At 42.8% G+C, this 16509-nt stretch overlaps 1 protein-coding gene across 4 annotated transcripts in view; it reads left to right on the top strand.

Annotated features, from left to right (window-relative positions):
- The window catches only part of LOC115203871 (scavenger receptor class B member 1), a 34790-nt gene extending 21538 nt beyond the window's left edge, over positions 1-13252 (top strand). Inside the window, exons 9-14 of one of the 4 annotated variants that reach the window (XM_029768938.1) lie at positions 5667-5740; positions 5964-6015; positions 6389-6535; positions 7515-7559; positions 8387-8445; positions 9527-13252. In XM_029768938.1, coding sequence (XP_029624798.1) covers positions 5667-5740; positions 5964-6015; positions 6389-6535; positions 7515-7559; positions 8387-8440 — 372 coding nt within the window. In that variant the 3' untranslated portion in view covers positions 8441-8445; positions 9527-13252. Of the gene's footprint in view, positions 1-5666; positions 5741-5963; positions 6016-6388; positions 6536-7514; positions 8205-8386; positions 8446-9526 lie in introns of those variants that run through there. The other 3 variants (XM_029768940.1, XM_029768939.1, XM_029768937.1) reach the window with 3 other exon arrangements.
- The last annotated feature ends 3257 nt before the right edge of the window (positions 13253-16509 follow it).

Below are 16509 nucleotides of genomic sequence, written 5' to 3' on the forward strand. Positions count from 1 at the left end.
TTATTTTAATGTGAAAAGTAACGAAGTATTTGGTTGTCCATATTTGGAAGGGAAACGATCTCTCCAACTTGTCTATCAATATATGATCTTGACCCAATGTCTGTTTGGCAACCCTTTAAGCCCAATGTAATGTTTTTCTACACTTACTAAACTAACTCTTGCTCGGAATGTTTCTTTCTGGAGTTTTTCATTTCTTATTTTTTTTTAACATGAAGGAACACACATTTTCGAGTCATGTACTTGTGAGGATGACTTACTACATGAGCTTGTGTAGGTGACCAGTGTGGTGTCAGATGCGTGGACAGTTTTCCAATGTTTCAGAGGCTGCGGATGCCACAATAATCATACTGACACACAACAAATACTACTGAGAGATACGTGGGCCTAATGAGCTGCACTCTGTAGTGTTAGACTTTTAGTTTAGGAAGTGTGTTTTTGCAAAGTTGGGTCTCACAGGGTTTAAAAAGAAGCTACAGAACAAGCTATATGATAAATACTGGAGTTTTTGCTCAGGTACAACTAACTTGCGCTAGCTAACGCTACCTACCGTAACCAAGATTGAGTCATATCGGTATCATCTAAAAAAATATGACTAACTTTTTGGGTTGTTTTGTTAAGTCATATGGTGTGACGTGATAGGCAGGTATTGACGTTTCAGATGCGTTGACAAAACGACTCATGACTTAAGTTGTGAAAGTAGGCAGAGGTAGGTGTCTGCTTGGACAACGACGCCTTCTTCACAATCAAACTGCAGGCCTTTTTGCTCAAATCAGGTTTGGAATACTGACTGTCCAAACAGCAAGTTACAAGTGACCAAATCGGAGCTGTTTGAACACACAAACAGCAGTCATTTGCTGAAGTGGCTTTTCTAGACGGGTGAGTACGCAGTGGTGTAGGCTGAATGGCGCTCGTGCTTCCTGTCACTCAGAAGTTATGTAGCAAGCGAAAGGTATTTTATTTTATTAGGATCCCAATTAGCTGTTGCAAAAGCAGTAGCTACTCCTCCTGGGGTCCACACGAAGCATAATACAACTCAAGGACAGAACATACTTTTTGTTGTATTTTTTTTTTTTTAAGGCACACGTAGCCTACATATCAATGCATATACACAAACTATCTTGGTCAAATAGGGGAGGGGCATTGTGCTGCGACGTGACGCTTTATCTGTTTTTGAAACCAGGTTTGCTATTTATTTGAGCAATATGAAATGGAAGTTCCATGAAATGGAAGTTCCATGCAATAAGGGCTCTATATAATACTGTACGCTTTTCTGAATTTGGGGACTGTGAAAAGACCCCTGGTGGCATGTCTGGTGGGAGAAGTATGTGTGTGTCAGAGCTGTGTATAAGTTGACTATGCATACAACTTGGGATTTTCAATAAAATGTTTCTTATGAAAAGAAGTGATGCTGTCAGTCTCTCCTCAAGTCTCAGCCAAGAGACTGGCATGCATATTATTTAAAACAGTCCTCTGATTTATAACTTAGAGCAAAACGTGTCACTCTGTTCTGGACTAGCTGCAGCTTAACTAGCTGCAAGCCTTCCCTGTAGCTCAGTTGGTAGAGCATGGTGTTTGCAACGCATGGTGTTTGCAATGCCAGGGTTGTGGGTTCGATTCCCACGGGGGGCCATGTATGAAATGTATGCATTCACTTCTGTAAGTCGCTCTGGATAAGAGCGTCAGCTAAATGACTAAAATGTAAAAATGTAAAATGTTAACTAGGTCTTTCCTTGCAGCACTGGACCACACAACTTGACAGTAATCAAGATTAGACAAAACTAGAGCCTGCAGAACTTGCTTTGTGGAGTGTGGTGTCAAGAAAGCAGAGCATCTCTTTATTACAGCTCGACCTCTCCCCATCTTTGCAACCATTGAATCTATATGTTTTGACCATGACAGTTTACAATCTAAGGTAACTTAGTCATTTAGTCTCTTCAACTTGTTCAACAGCCACACCATTCATTACCAGATTCAGCTGAGGTCTAGCACTTAAGGAATGATTTGTACCACATACAATGCTCTTAGTTTGAGATGGGTCTCACAGGGTGACAACGATGCCTGCCATGGACTTTTCCCAGAAAGGAAGAGTGTATTCTCAACAACTTATTAAATTTGCAAATCTGGAGCTGGTTAACAATCCACTCAACAACAATGTAGAGTCCACCCACATTTCCATGTGTTATTTCATGAACTTTGGAAGTTTCTTTCAAGTGCTGTTGCAAAAACCTTCAAGCGCTATAATGAAACTGGCTTTGAGGACTGCCACAGGAATGGAAGACCCAGAGTGACCTCTGCTGCAGAGGATATGTTCATTAGTCACCAGCCTTAAATTGCAGCCCAAATAAATGCGTCAGAGTTCAAGTAACATACACATCTCTACATCAACTGTTCAGAGGAGACTGCAATTGCTGCAAAGAAACCACTACTAAAGGACACCAATAAGAAGAGACTTGCTTGGGCTAAGAAACACAAGCAATGGACATTAGACCAGTGGGAAATCTGTCCTTTGGTCTGGAGTCCAAATTGGAGAATTTTGGTTCCAACCGCCATGGCTTTTGTGGTGTGGGTGAACGGATGATCACCGCGTATGTATTTTCCACTGTAAAGCATGGAGGAGGTGTGGGAGTGCTTTGCTAGGTACTGTCAGGGGTTTATTTAGAATTCAAGGCACACTTAACCAGCATTGCTACCACAGCATTCTGCACCGATACGCCATCCCATCTGGTTTGCGCTTAGTGTGCTCATTTGTTTTTCAACAGGACAGTGACCCAAAACACACCTCCAGCCTGTTTTTAAGGGCTATTTGGCCAAGAAGGAGAGTCATGGAGTGCTTTCATCAGATGACCTGGGCTCCACAATCCCCCGACCTCAACCAAACTGAGATGGTTTGGGATGAGTTGGACCATAGAGTGAAGGAAAAGCAGCCAACAAGTGCTCAGCATATGTGGGAACTCCTTCAAGGCTGTTGGAAAAGCATTCCAGGTGAAACTGGTTGAGAGAATGCCAAGCATGTGCAAAGCTGTCAAGGCAAAGGGTGGCTATTTTGAAGAATCTCAAATATAAAATATGTTTTTAACACTTTTGGTTACTACATGATTCCATATGTTTATTCATAGTTTTGATGTGTTGACTATTCTACAATGTAGAAAATAGTTTGAAAAAATTGACAAAAATAAGAAATTGATGAATGAGTAGGTCTTCTAAAACTTTTGACTGGTAGTGTATTCTGGCTGCATAGATTTTACTGTCACTTACAGTAGAATGTACCGGAAATTTCTCCCCACAACGTGCAGTGCAATGGAAACAGGACAGCAGGGCAAGGAGTAAAGTAGATCACTTTTTCCACATGTTACGTTACAGCCTTATTCTAAAATGGATTACATAAATCTACACACAATACTCCATAATGATGAAGTGAAAACAGGTTTTTAGAAATAAACTGATACCTTATGTAAATAAGTATTCAGACCCTTTGCTCTGAGACTCAAATGAGCTCCGATGCATCCTGTTTCCATTGATCGTCCCTCAAGTTTCTACAACTTGATTGGAGTCCACCTGTGGTAAATTCAGTTGATTGGGCTATATAAGGTCCCACAGTTGACGGTGCATGTCAGAGCAAAAACGAAGCAATGAGGTCGAAGGAATTGTCCGTTGAGCACCGAGATAGGACTGTGTCAAGGCACAGATCTGGGGAAGGGTACCAAAAATTCTGCAGCATTGGAGGTCCCCAAGAACACAGTGGCCTCCATCATTCTTAAATGGAAGAAGTTTGGAACCACACAAACTCCTCCTAGAGCTGACCGCCTGGCCAAACTGAGCAATTGGGGGAGAAGGGCCTTGGTCAGGGAGGTGAGAGTGCGGAGTTCATCTGACAGAGCGCTAGAGTTCCTCTGTGGAGATGAGAGAACCTTCCAGAAGGACAACCATCTCTGCAGCACTCCAATCAGCCCTTTATGGTGGAGTGGCCAGACGGAAGCCACTCCTCAGTAAAAGGCACATGACAACCCGCTTGGAGTTTGCCAAAAGGCACCCAAAGGACTCTCCAACCATGAGAAACAAGATTCTCTGGTTTGATGAAACGAAGATTGAACTGCCAAGCATCACATCTGGAGGAAACCTGGCACCTACACTGAAGCATGGTGGTAGCAGCATCATGCTGTATGTATGTTTTTCCGCGGTAGGGACTGGGAGACTAGTCAGGATCAAGGCAAAGATGAACAGAGTAAAGTACAGGCAGATCCTTGATGAAAATCCCCTTCCAACAGGACAACAACCCAAAGCACACAGCCAAGACATCGCAGGAGTGACTTCGGGCCCAGCCAGGACTTGAACCCAATCTAACAGCTCTGGAGAGTCCTGAAAATATCTGTGCAGCAACACTCCCCATCCAACCTGACAGTGCTTGAGGATCTGCGGAGAAGAATGGGAGGAACTCCCCAAATACAGGCGTGCCAAGCTTGTAGCGTCATACCTAAGAAGCCTCGAGGCTGTAATCGCTGCCAATGGTGCTTCAACGAAGTACTGAGTAAAGGGTCTGAATACTTGATGTTTTTTAATAAATTAGCAATTTCTAAAAAACTTTTTTTTTTGCTTTGTCATTTATGGGCTATTGTGTGTAGATTGTCGTCGCCCCCCCCCCCCCCCCTCAATTTAATCAATTTTAGATTAAGGCTGGAATGTAAAAGTGGAACAAGTCAAGGGGTCTGAATACTTTCTCAAGGCACTGTAAATGCTGTATATTTGAGTTCAGGACTTTATCTTAATCACCGTTGGTGTTTTTACATGTTTTTCATTGTCATTTTTAAAAAGAATAAGCCAGCGAACTGTGAACAATTGTTTTATGTGAGGTTGGACTGATGCTCATTCTCCGTTTTGAGCTCATAGTGGTGTGGTTGTGTCCGTATGCGTCTGCACGTGTATGCCCCTTGTGTTAATTTAGCTAGGCGTGTGTGTTTTTCCTGTTTTGACAAAGTGCAGACTTTAGGCTAGCTGGGGATGGCTTGGTGTCTGTAAAGTAGACTGCCTGTCAAGTTATGAGGGGATGCGCACTATCGTTTGTGGCACGAAACTGTGTTTGGAAACAAGGGAGTGGAATGAAATAATCCTGGTAAGAGAGAAGGCGAGACTTGATGTATGGTTCTAGCTCTGTTTCCATTGGTCACCGCAGTATTTAGAGGATGCGCTGTGTAGACATCTGCTTTCTCATTAATGTGCATTTCCTCTCCTTCAACGGAGCATTTGTTTACTTGCTTACTATAGCAAGTATTTTTGCATTGACACTCACTCTCCTGTTCTTATCCTTTTTCTCTTTTCTATCCTTTCTCTCCCTCTCACTTTTTGTGGATTGTTTGTGTGCCATTCAGAGTGTGAATGGACAAGACAAGATTGCAACTACTACCATACCTTGTTCAAAAGTACTGCGTTGTTGTTTTGTTTCCCCCCCCCCCCATGTGTATCAAGAATGGTCCACCACACAACGGACATCCAGCCAACTTGACACAACTGTGGGAAGCATTGGAGTCAACATGGGCCAGCATCCCTGTGGAATGCTCTCGACACCTTGGAGTCCATGCCCTGATGAATTGAGGGCAAAAGGGAGTGCAACTCAATTTTAGGCAGTCTTAATGTTTTGGACTGTGTATAGATATCTCCCTCTCTCTCTGCAGGAGACTGGTGTGCCTCTGAATGTGTCTATCCGTCTGCAGCTCAACCTGTACATGAAGAAGGTGTCGGGTATCACGTAAGGATAACCCCTAACCCTCAACCCCTCTTATTTATAACCACTATCTTCACCCCCCCCCCCCCCACCCAGCACTCCTCACATGTTGACAACTCCTTATCCCTGACCTTTAACCCCAAAGGCCAAGAAGCTGAAGGATCCCATTCAATCTGGAAGCTTCAGTTCTTTATTTAGAATGTATTTGTGTGCGTCTCTGTAAGTGACTTTGTTTGTTTGTCTGCAGGGAAACGGGGAAGATCTCAGAGGTTGTGATGCCCATGATCTGGTTTGAGGAGGTGAGTGGTGAATAGACTTACTGGGTTTGCTTACACTCCTAACCTGCTCTATACCTCTATTTCCCCCCCAACTCTCCAAACCTAACCAACACACTCTCTATCTCTCACCCATACCCCTAGATCAGTGTTTCTTAATCCTGGTCCTGGGGACCCAAAGGGGTGCACCTTTTTTTGTTTTTGTAATAGCACTACCAACCTGATTCCACTAATCAACTCACCAAAGACCAGGATTAAGCAACACCGCCCTAACGTGTGTGTGTGTGTGTGTGTGTGTGCGTGCATATATAACCCTAACCCTTTTAACACCCTCATAACTCTGTCCGCTCATCAGATTTGTGTTCCCTGTCTTTCTCTACATCTCTCTCTCGTGTAGAATGGTTATATGGACGGTGCCATCGTGAAAACGTTCCACACCAACCTGGTGCTATTGCCAATGGTGATGGTGTACATGCAGTACTGTTTCCTAGGCTTGGGCCTGGCCACCGTTCTGGGAGCTGTACTACTACACTACAGAGGGAAGGTAAGGCCTCTACAGCACATGGTCACCGCTCGCTGCCTGTGTGGATGGGAACGTTTTGTGTGGTGTTGGATGGGAGAGAGAGAGTATGTGTTCACAAAACTGAATGCGCTGCAAGTAGTTGTGAGAGGGAGCGAAATAAAGAGTCATTCTTTGGTTTGCATGGGTACTAGGTACTGTGACTCTTGCACAGTCCTGAGCAGCCCTCTGTTACCCACCAGAGAAGAGGCTCTTCCCACAGCCTCGGCTAACAAACCAACACACAGGCGCTCCCCTTTCTAACCACCGGTAAGGGTGCTGTGAGGTCTCCCCCATCTCCCTCTGAGTTGCTGTAGACTGATTTATACTGTACAGTGGTGCCACTTGGGGACACACACAGTGCCACCCCCACCGCCTTGCTCTCGTTAGACTAATCACGGGAGAGATTTCCTTAGCACACCCTCATCCAAAGGCATATGTTGTATTTTACATAGCTAACTCTATACGTTAGCCAGTTAATTTGATGAACATAACTCTCAAGCCAATGCTAGCTAGAGTTTGTGCAATGACTGGAAGTCTATGGGTATATGCTAGATTAGCGCAATGACGAAGTCTATGGGGGTATATACTAGCAGATACCCTCAGACTTCCAGTCATTGTGCTAATGCTGGTTAGCATTGGCTCACGAAAGTACCTTATCTGACTTCATACTGGACACAGAGACACACAAATGGTATCCACGAGTTCATCTGACTCTGGGGAAGTAGATAAAGGGCCTCATTGCCAATATTCTTAAAAGGATACTTCAGGATTAAGTATGGGGTTATTTGGTGTATCAAGTCATTTCTATGCACATTTCAAGGTTATTTTAGTTTTGGAACGCTATGTTCCCCAGGGACCGTAAAGACTACCCATACATGCAGTATATGGTTATGGCATGCACACACACACACGTACACAGGCATTTCAGGTCGTGTGGTGTGAACGGTTTTCTTTCTTGCAGGTGTTGTTGAAAAAAGATCTGCCTACAGTGATAGAGAACCATGGGGTTGGTCTACACATTAAACTGTTCCCAATCCCTCCAGAAAAGATGCCTCTATCAATCAGAAGAATGTGATGGCAATATGAATATAAAATGATATACCCTGACAGCTTCTGATCAGCTTTGATTTGATTATAAGGACCCATCAGTAGGGAGGGAAGGCCAATTTTGGTCCTTGGGGGCTGCTCCTCGTGTGCAGGCTTTTGCTCCAGCCAAGCGCTTACACACTACAGTGTTCATGGTCTTTAGATTTTAGTAAAGTTCTGTTGGTCATGTTGATGGAGAATGAAGACCGTGCGTACTGTTTGCTGAACCAGGTGTGTGTGTGTGGAAGCTGGGTTGTCGCAGAAGGCCTGCACACGCTGGCCTTCCCGGACCGGAGTTCTCCTGATCATGGGGGAGAAAGATGCGTATAACGTGTCTGTTTCAGCCTGATTGTGTTACTGTACGAAGTTGATTTGATCATAGGAATATGGAATCTGATCATCCCTTCTCAACTGGGTCAGGTGTCAATCAATCCAAATGTCACAATTGATTGGTTAAGACTGTCTGAGGTGCGTCATTAACCAATCGCATGAACCCTGCTTGCTCCACCTTCAATCTGTTGTCTTTCTCGGTTTTCAATCTGCGTACAAACACAAACTGCAACAATTAAAACGCACACTGCATGAACACACACATTCAGCCCATGATTAAATGACCCAATGGCTGAGTGACTAAATACTGCACTTCCTGTCTGTCAAATCAACCACCTGACAGCCAATCAGGTTGGTCAATAATTTCCTGTAGCTGCTTCTGACTGGCTCATTAGTAAAGGTCTGGCTATCTTTTAGGCAACGGTTAAAGACCCAGTAAACGGCACAGATGGACACATTTATCACGAATGACACAGGTAGGTTTCAGGCCGACATACACACTCACCCTTTTCGTGTGTGTGTGTGTGTGTGTGTGTGTGTGTGTGTGTGTGTGTGTGTGTACACCTTTTTTCTACAGGTCACACACGAACACAAACTGAGGACTCACACGAGGCATCACGCTCACCCACATTTAATTTATAAACATCACTATCATTTAAAATCAACAGTTTTCTTATTCACTGCTGTTGTGCCATGTTTCATACAACCCAGTGGTCTGCCCATGTTTTTTTTTTAAGTGTCCAGTCTGGAAATCTGAGCATGGTTTGAGCCAGAACTCTGACAGGCCACAGTTAACACATTCTCTTACAGCAGACCCTCTGGTTGAAGACTGCTGTTATACGATTAGGATCAATGTTTTTGGGAGTTTAAATGACGTTAACAGAATGTTGATTACAGGTGACGCTCTGTAGTCAAACGGGTGTATTCATTACGGAAACAGTTTGCTTCCATTTGGTTCTTAAAAGGTAAACAACTCAACAAGAGTTTCTATTGAACATATTCGGGTAGGTTCCTCCATTTTGTTCCAGTTGCTTCAGTTTAAGAAACTGTTTACAACAGAATCAGCGGAATGAATACACCCAATGTGAAATGAACTGAAAAGTGTCTGAAAATGTCTGTTTGGGACGAGGCATTATGTTTATGGGCCTTTTGTAGTGAAAAGGTGTTGGTGCGGTAGTTTGATAGATCATTAAAACGTTTGCTCTATGCCCACCACAGGAGGCTGGTGAGGGGAGGACGGCTAATAATAATATTATTATTATTATTATTATTATTATTAACTGGGATGAAGTGAATGGAATTGTATCAAATACAAGGAAACCATGTCTACCATTCCAGCCATTTACTATGAGCCTGTTCTTCCAAATGTGCCACCAGCCGCCTGTGATGCACACATTTACTGAATGAAATGACAGTGTTCTCAGCTGCCTGGTTCGGCTCCAAAACAGACTTGATCCTCACTACGTTGACAGTGTTGTTGTGCTTCTAACATCCGTTCTCTTATACCCTCGCTGCCTCTCCTGACTTCTCCCATCCCGTTTCTCTTTCTCCTGACAGATCATAAAATGTGAGAGGACTGTCATACCGGACGCCAGCGTGAGCACTTCATCCAGCGAGCAAACCCCTCTAATACAGGACCCTGTGGACTAACACGCATGTAGGGGAGGGCTGCCTAGCCCAGTTCTGCAGGACTCTGTCTGCATGCGTTTTATTGAGACTGATGATCACTGGAACCCCAAAAACCACTGATTCTCTCCTGCAATCTATATCTCTCTCTCTCTCTCAGCTATAAACTCTCTCACCTGGTACAGTTCTCACCTGGTCCTGCATCTGCTCCGGGAGACTTTGGAGACCTTCATTCTGTTCAGGACTCACCGGTTAACAGGGAAGGGCAGGACCACCCCGGTTGGTTCTGGTGGTGGTGTCCCATCCAACCCGCCAATGAGGATCCACTCTCGGAATACATCATGGAACGTCCCTGCATCCTCAGTCGCTGTTATGTGAATTTTTTTTCCTCGTCTGTTTTGTCCTTCCATTTCTTCCGATGTTTTAACATCTTAGTATTATGTGTTTTTTACTATTCCTGAAATGCAACAGGAAAACCACTCCACTATCTGTATTGTTCTGCTTTCCTCTCCTCTGGTCTGTGTAGAAGTTGCCTGTATGCACAGAGCTAGGATCAGAAAATCCTACCCTTAGCCTTTAGGGGAAGAAATTGAAAAGTGACCCCAAATCAGCACCTAAAAGCAACTTCATTCTACAATATCTCACCAGACCAAAGAATCAAAAAGTGAACTTGTTTCTGGGGTAAATTCCAGTCAATTCAGGAAGTAGACTGAAATTCCAACTATCGTCCATGCTTGTCAATTAGGGAAACTGGAATTTGGTTTACTTTCTGAATTGACTGAAATTTAGATGGGATTTACCCCCAACCCAGGAGCAAAGGGGATATTATTTGTCTGTTTACCTAAGCACAGTACTTGACTTGGGCAGGAGCTCACTGGAACTGAGTACTGGCAACTCAAATGTTCTTCTGCATGAATTCCTGCACCTCCTATTGAATATTAACTCCAAAGTATTAAGGAGTTCCGGCACTTAAAAATAAACTGTACCTGCACCCAAAATGAGTACCGGCAAGTCAAACACTGGCCTAAACATGTCTATACCATCAGATGGAATTCATAGCAAACAGAAGGAAGGGCGTGTGAAAACAAAAGGGATATATCTTTACAATACATTTTATTTGGCAGATGCCTTTTCAGGACACTCAAGGACATCTTACATAAAATCTGGTGCTGTACATAAAATCCATTTCATTTAGGCCTATGTGATGAATTATTTACCGGGAAGTAACAGACTGTCAGCTTACCAATTTCAAAATGATGGGGAGGGTTCTTGCACGTGTCAATTCACACTGATACCATGTGCAGTAAACCGTAGCAATAGCTGTGTAGGCTAGGCTAGACTCTACTCACCGTGAGCCAGCGAAGACTCACTAGCCAACAAAGCTCACTGTTTACATTTTTTTTTAAGATGCCATTTCTAGAAGAGGATGTTGGAGCATATGCCATGTTTGATATTAGTGATTTCACCATGAAGGGCTTCCAGTCCCCCTCCTATATTACTCACGGATCTATTTTAAGGGCCTTTAAGACATTTTCAGTAAATTCAATCGGCGCTTACAATGCTGTTTCCATTCAACCCTTTTTTCTTTTTTTTAAATCATGAAACGCTCTTCTCCACTTCGACTCGTGGCCATCAGTCACGGTGAAATAAAGTTATTTAAATGTATGCTCCGATGTGCCTCGCAAATAATAGCCTATTGTCTTACCTGTGTTAATAGTCTAGCGTGAGACTCATTTTGAAATAGAAGGGATTCTACGTTATTTATAAGGGTAGGCCTACATGGATAAAACTGGATCTGTTATTTATATATGAAAATGGGCAAATGCATGAAACAGTCACAGTATTTCCAGTCAATGATTTTTAGGAATTGAATTGGAAATAGAACTGTGCCCTGTGTTTCTCTGCCCATGCATTAGAGTTAGGCCCTATAGGCTATCGATCATTTAATTGTTCATCAGATTCTTCATATACAATTAATAGTATTCTCACCCATTTACATTATTGTCAATTTAATCTAGTCTTTATGCTAACTATGTGTCAAATTTACTTTTGATATAGTTTAGTTTGACATCCTCTTAATATCAACCAGAATTTAGGTTAAAAGCATTACGATTCTAACAACGGTCATGTGTTGGACTTATTTAGGACAAGTCAAGGACGGGTGACAGCTTAAAAAAATGGCAGAGTAATTGAAAAAGTGAATTTCCGGTCAAAATGACTCTCTCGGCTCTCCTAGTGTTAAAGGGTTACGTTTGTGGCCACCTAACCTACTAATCTCCTGGTTGCTGATCCAGGAAATGTGCCAAGCCTGTTGTGATTATTACTGCTATATCAGGGCGTTTATGTTCTAGTCTCAGTCTATTAATTATAGGTCTACGGTTTATTATGTGTAGTAGGTCTGAGTTTTTTTTTTTTTTTTGCCCACCTACATTTTAGCGGGCCCTGACATGAATGGATTTCTGCCACTGCCTCAACCCATCATTTTTTTTGTTGCAATGTTAGGAAAACGCCTCATTCAGAGTAAATTAGTTGATCTAGAAATGTCCCTCTGCTGATGGCTTAGGCACCAATAATGACTGATGTTTTACTACACCAATGTGCCTTTTCAATTGGAAACTTCTCCTTTGCCCAAGCCCAAATTGACTCCTAAACCCTTGCCACCCCATGTAGATTTGAGAGGATTGGATAGCTCTGGTAGCTCCACCTTGCCCTCTGGATTTTCACCATACAGCAAATGCTCATGGGCGTCCAAGGCTAGGGGCCAGGGGTCCATTTGGAATTGGGTCGTTGTTTATGGTGTGTCCTGTGTCTATTGTGGCCATAGATCAGGGGTGCTCAAACTTTTGGGCTTGGTGGGCCAAAATATAATCTAAGTGGTGGGCCACGGGCTGAACGTATAAGTATTTATAAAAATAAAAAAGTAAACAATAGCTTTTTAGTAAGCAAACATAAAATCACACTTCAAACATTGTAGCCATATAACTTGAAACCTAACCACATTCTGATTACCACCTCACAGGCAAGACAATTTAGTGTGTCCCCTCCCCCCCCAGGGGCCATTATACAAATGTTGCCATGACTTATGCCATGTTCATATGAGTGAGTGACTAAGTAAACAATCAGTGAGAGGCCCCTGGTGGTTAGGGCCCCTGGGCACATGCCCAGTTGGTAATTTGGTGATGATTAGCCTACTACAAGGTTTAGATAGCTGGCTAGACTACCTTACCTAGCAATACAAAAGAATGTTACCCGACATGGGCTACATTACCATGAGAGGCCAAACCAAACATTGTCAGCCCTGCCATAGACCATACTGTACACAGTAATAATTCTGTGATTGAATGTAAAGAGCATAGTACCTAAAATGCTTGTGTCCAAACTATGGCTTTGTCTCAAATGGCACCCTATTCCCTATATAGTGCACTCTGGCCAAAGGTAGTGTATTATTAGGGATTAGGGCGCCATTTGGGACGCATATATTGGGAATAGGGTGTCTTTTGGGACGCACACAAGGGTGTGGGTGTGCTTTTTGACAACACAGGCTCTTTGAATGAGATGACTGATGTGAGATTTGTGAATTTACACCGTCATACTCCTTTAAGTGGTGAGAATAACTTTGTGAATAAATGTGCCATGAATTGGCGTACATTACTTCCACTGCTGGGTTGGTCTCCTGTGGTATTTTCCATCAGGTGTGTGTGTGCCTGTGTAATGACTGTAAACATACTTTCATTGATTTTTAACACAGACCTGTTCATACTTAAAGTGCAATATAACCCATGATGCTTCAGATAGGTGTGTGTTTGCTCTATACGCATGTTTGTATGCATACATTGTAAAAGTGGGTATGCATGATTGTGTGTGTGCTTTATTTATAATGCATAGAAAGACATTGCAATACACACAGTGTGAATGTTAGTGTGTCCATGCATGTGTCTCAGGGTGGTGTGACATTCATGGGAATGACTCTAGTGGTCAACAGAATGAAGATGATAACGATCACAGCGGTTACTATGCCAACAATCAGGAACGAGCCACCTTTTCACTCTTTTTTTTCCCTCGAAGAGCTTTGACTGTAAACACACAACAGAGAAAGAGAGGGGTGAGAAAGAGAGAGAGAATGGTAAAATATGCACTGTAGTCTATGGCATGTGCTGAACTGCCAAGATCCCACTGTTTGGATAGTCCCTATAGATGCTCAGAATATCAAACGATCAACAACATCTTGATATGCAACAACTTGGAAAGGAAAGAGAGAGAGGTGGGAGGAAGAAGGCGCATAGAGAGTAAGAGAGTTGGTTTGGGATATTTACACATCTTCCTGATTCTTTAGTCCTTTCTTATAGTCCCAGGGCCACCCATAGAAATAGAATGAATAGAAGGGATGTCTCCATTCAAGATGAAAATGGTATATTGGGTGGACTGCCAGCCATTGTGAGTGTAACCATGCCAGGAAGTAAAAGCAGGAAGTGTACCCTTCAATATGTGCTGTGATTTATTGACCCAATGACATTACAAAAAGCACTTTCCATTGCATGAGCCAAATCAGTTGTCATAATTTGAATGAACATTCTACATTACCATGACAATCCAGCATCAGTTGATAGAATGAAACACCATGGAAATTATTGCATCACAATACCAGGCAGCCATTGCGAGATTACCAGTCAAATTGCCAGGGTTAGAGCTTCCAAGCCCGTTCTCTTCATTCTATTTCTATGTTGCCACCAACCAAACGTGTTGTTCAGTTACCCTGGAAACAAAACTGTAACATGTCAACAACGTTATGTAGATAATGTTATGAATATGAACACTGTGTGGTTCAACTACACTATATATACAAACGTATGTGGACACCCCTTCAAAATAGTGGATTCGGCTATTTCAGCCACACCTGTAAAATCAAGCACACCGCCATGCAATCTCCATAGACAAACATTGGCAGTAGAACAGCCTTACTGAAGAGCTCAATTACTTTCAACGTGGCACCGGCATAGGATGCCACCTATCCAGTCAGTTCGTCAAATTTCTGCCCTACTAGAGCTGCCCCGGTCAACTGTAAGTGCTGTTATTGTGAAGTAGAAACATCTAGGAGCAAAAAGGCTCAGCTGCAAAGTGGTAGGCCACACAAGCTCACAGAACTGGACTGCCTAGTGCTAAAAATTGTTTGTCCTCGGTTGCTACACTCACTACTGAGTTCCAAACTGCCTCTGGAAGCAACGTCAGTACGATAACTGTTCGTAGGGAGCTTCATGAAATGGCTTTCCATGGCCGAGCAGCCGCAAACAAGCCTAAGATCACCATGCGCAATGCCAAGCTTTGGCTGGAATGGTGTAAAGCTCACCGCCATTGGACTCTAGAGCAGTGGAAAAGTGTCCTCTGTGTCTGATGAATCACGCGTCACCATCTGGCAGTCCGACGGATTAATCTGGGTTTGGTGGATGCCAGGAGAACGCTACCTGCCTGAATGGATAGTACCAACTGTAAAGTTTGGTGGAGGAGGAATAATGTTCTGGGGCTGTTTTTCATGGTTCGGGCTAGTTAGTTCCAGTGAAGGGTAATCTGTGCTTCCAGCTATGTGGCAACAGTTTGGGCTAGGACCTTTCCTGTTTCAGCATGACAATGCCCCCGTGCTCAAAGCGAGGTCCATACAGAAATGGTTTGTCGAGATCAGTGTGGATAAACTTGACTGGCCTGCACAGAGCCCTGACCTCAACCCCATCGAACAACTTTGGGATGAATTGGAATGCCAACTGCGAGCCAGGCCTAATCGCCCAATATCAGTGACCGACCTCATTTATGTTCCAACATCTAGTGTAAAGCCTTCCCAAAAGAGTGGAGGCTGTAATAGCAGCAAAGGGTGGTCCAACTCCATATTAAAGCCCATGATTTTGAAATGACAATTTTGACAATCAGGTGTCCACATACTTATGGTCATGTAGTGTAATTGTGCGTTTGAGTTTGGTCTACTAGAATCACAGCAGCTACTCTTCCTGGGGTCCACATGAAACAAACAAATACATGACAAAGTACAGAACAGTTATAGACAAGGACATTAAATACAATTATTAGAATAATAATCAAAAACAAAAAAAAGAAGAAGAAAATAGTTAAATATTGGAAAGACACAACAAAAATACTACTGTACTTACACACTAGTCACACTATTCACTATTCATGTTTGTCCTTGCATAAATTCAAGCAGCACTTACCAGTCCTTCACTGATCCAGATTAACCCTGAAATTAGGAAATATGTTTTAACCATGTAGTGGTTTTCTCAGTTAATATAAGACATTTTGCCAGATATATTTAGCCTACAAGGGCCACCATTGTGTTTGCCTGCTATCCAAACTAAAGACAGCAATTTGCTAGCTAACAACAGCTCTCAAAACATTCAAGGTCCAGAAAGCTGCATAGACCGCTATTCTGGCATCTGAGAAAAATGCTTTTAGCACCTTTCAACAGCTTCTAATCTCGTATTATTTCAGGATTCCTCTGGTCCTTCACTTAAATTGCTTCCTGCAAGCATGGACAATGGAACATGTTTAACAATTGTAACCAAGGTGTAAAATAGCAACCTCATAATGTCGCTAGGGGAAATTACCCAAAATGTGCTAGGGGAAATTACCCAAAATGTGCTAGGGGAAATTACCCAAAATGTGCTATGATTTAAAAATGTTACCTTTTGATTTATAATATTTAATTAATCTGCAAGTTGTACCATTTTTAAACCACACAGTGGTCATATTCATTAAATGATCTACGTAATGATGTTGAAACTTTGCAATGCCTTTTCTGAAGCATTTATTGGTGGGTGGCCCATTGACTACTACAGTTTATCCATTCACCCCCTAATCACTCACCAAACTCTCCCTCTCCTATTCTCTTCCTTCTCAGACAGGTTTTTCTACAT

Source organism: Salmo trutta, chromosome 12 (genome assembly GCF_901001165.1).
Source record: "Salmo trutta chromosome 12, fSalTru1.1, whole genome shotgun sequence".
NCBI lineage: Eukaryota > Metazoa > Chordata > Actinopteri > Salmoniformes > Salmonidae > Salmo > Salmo trutta.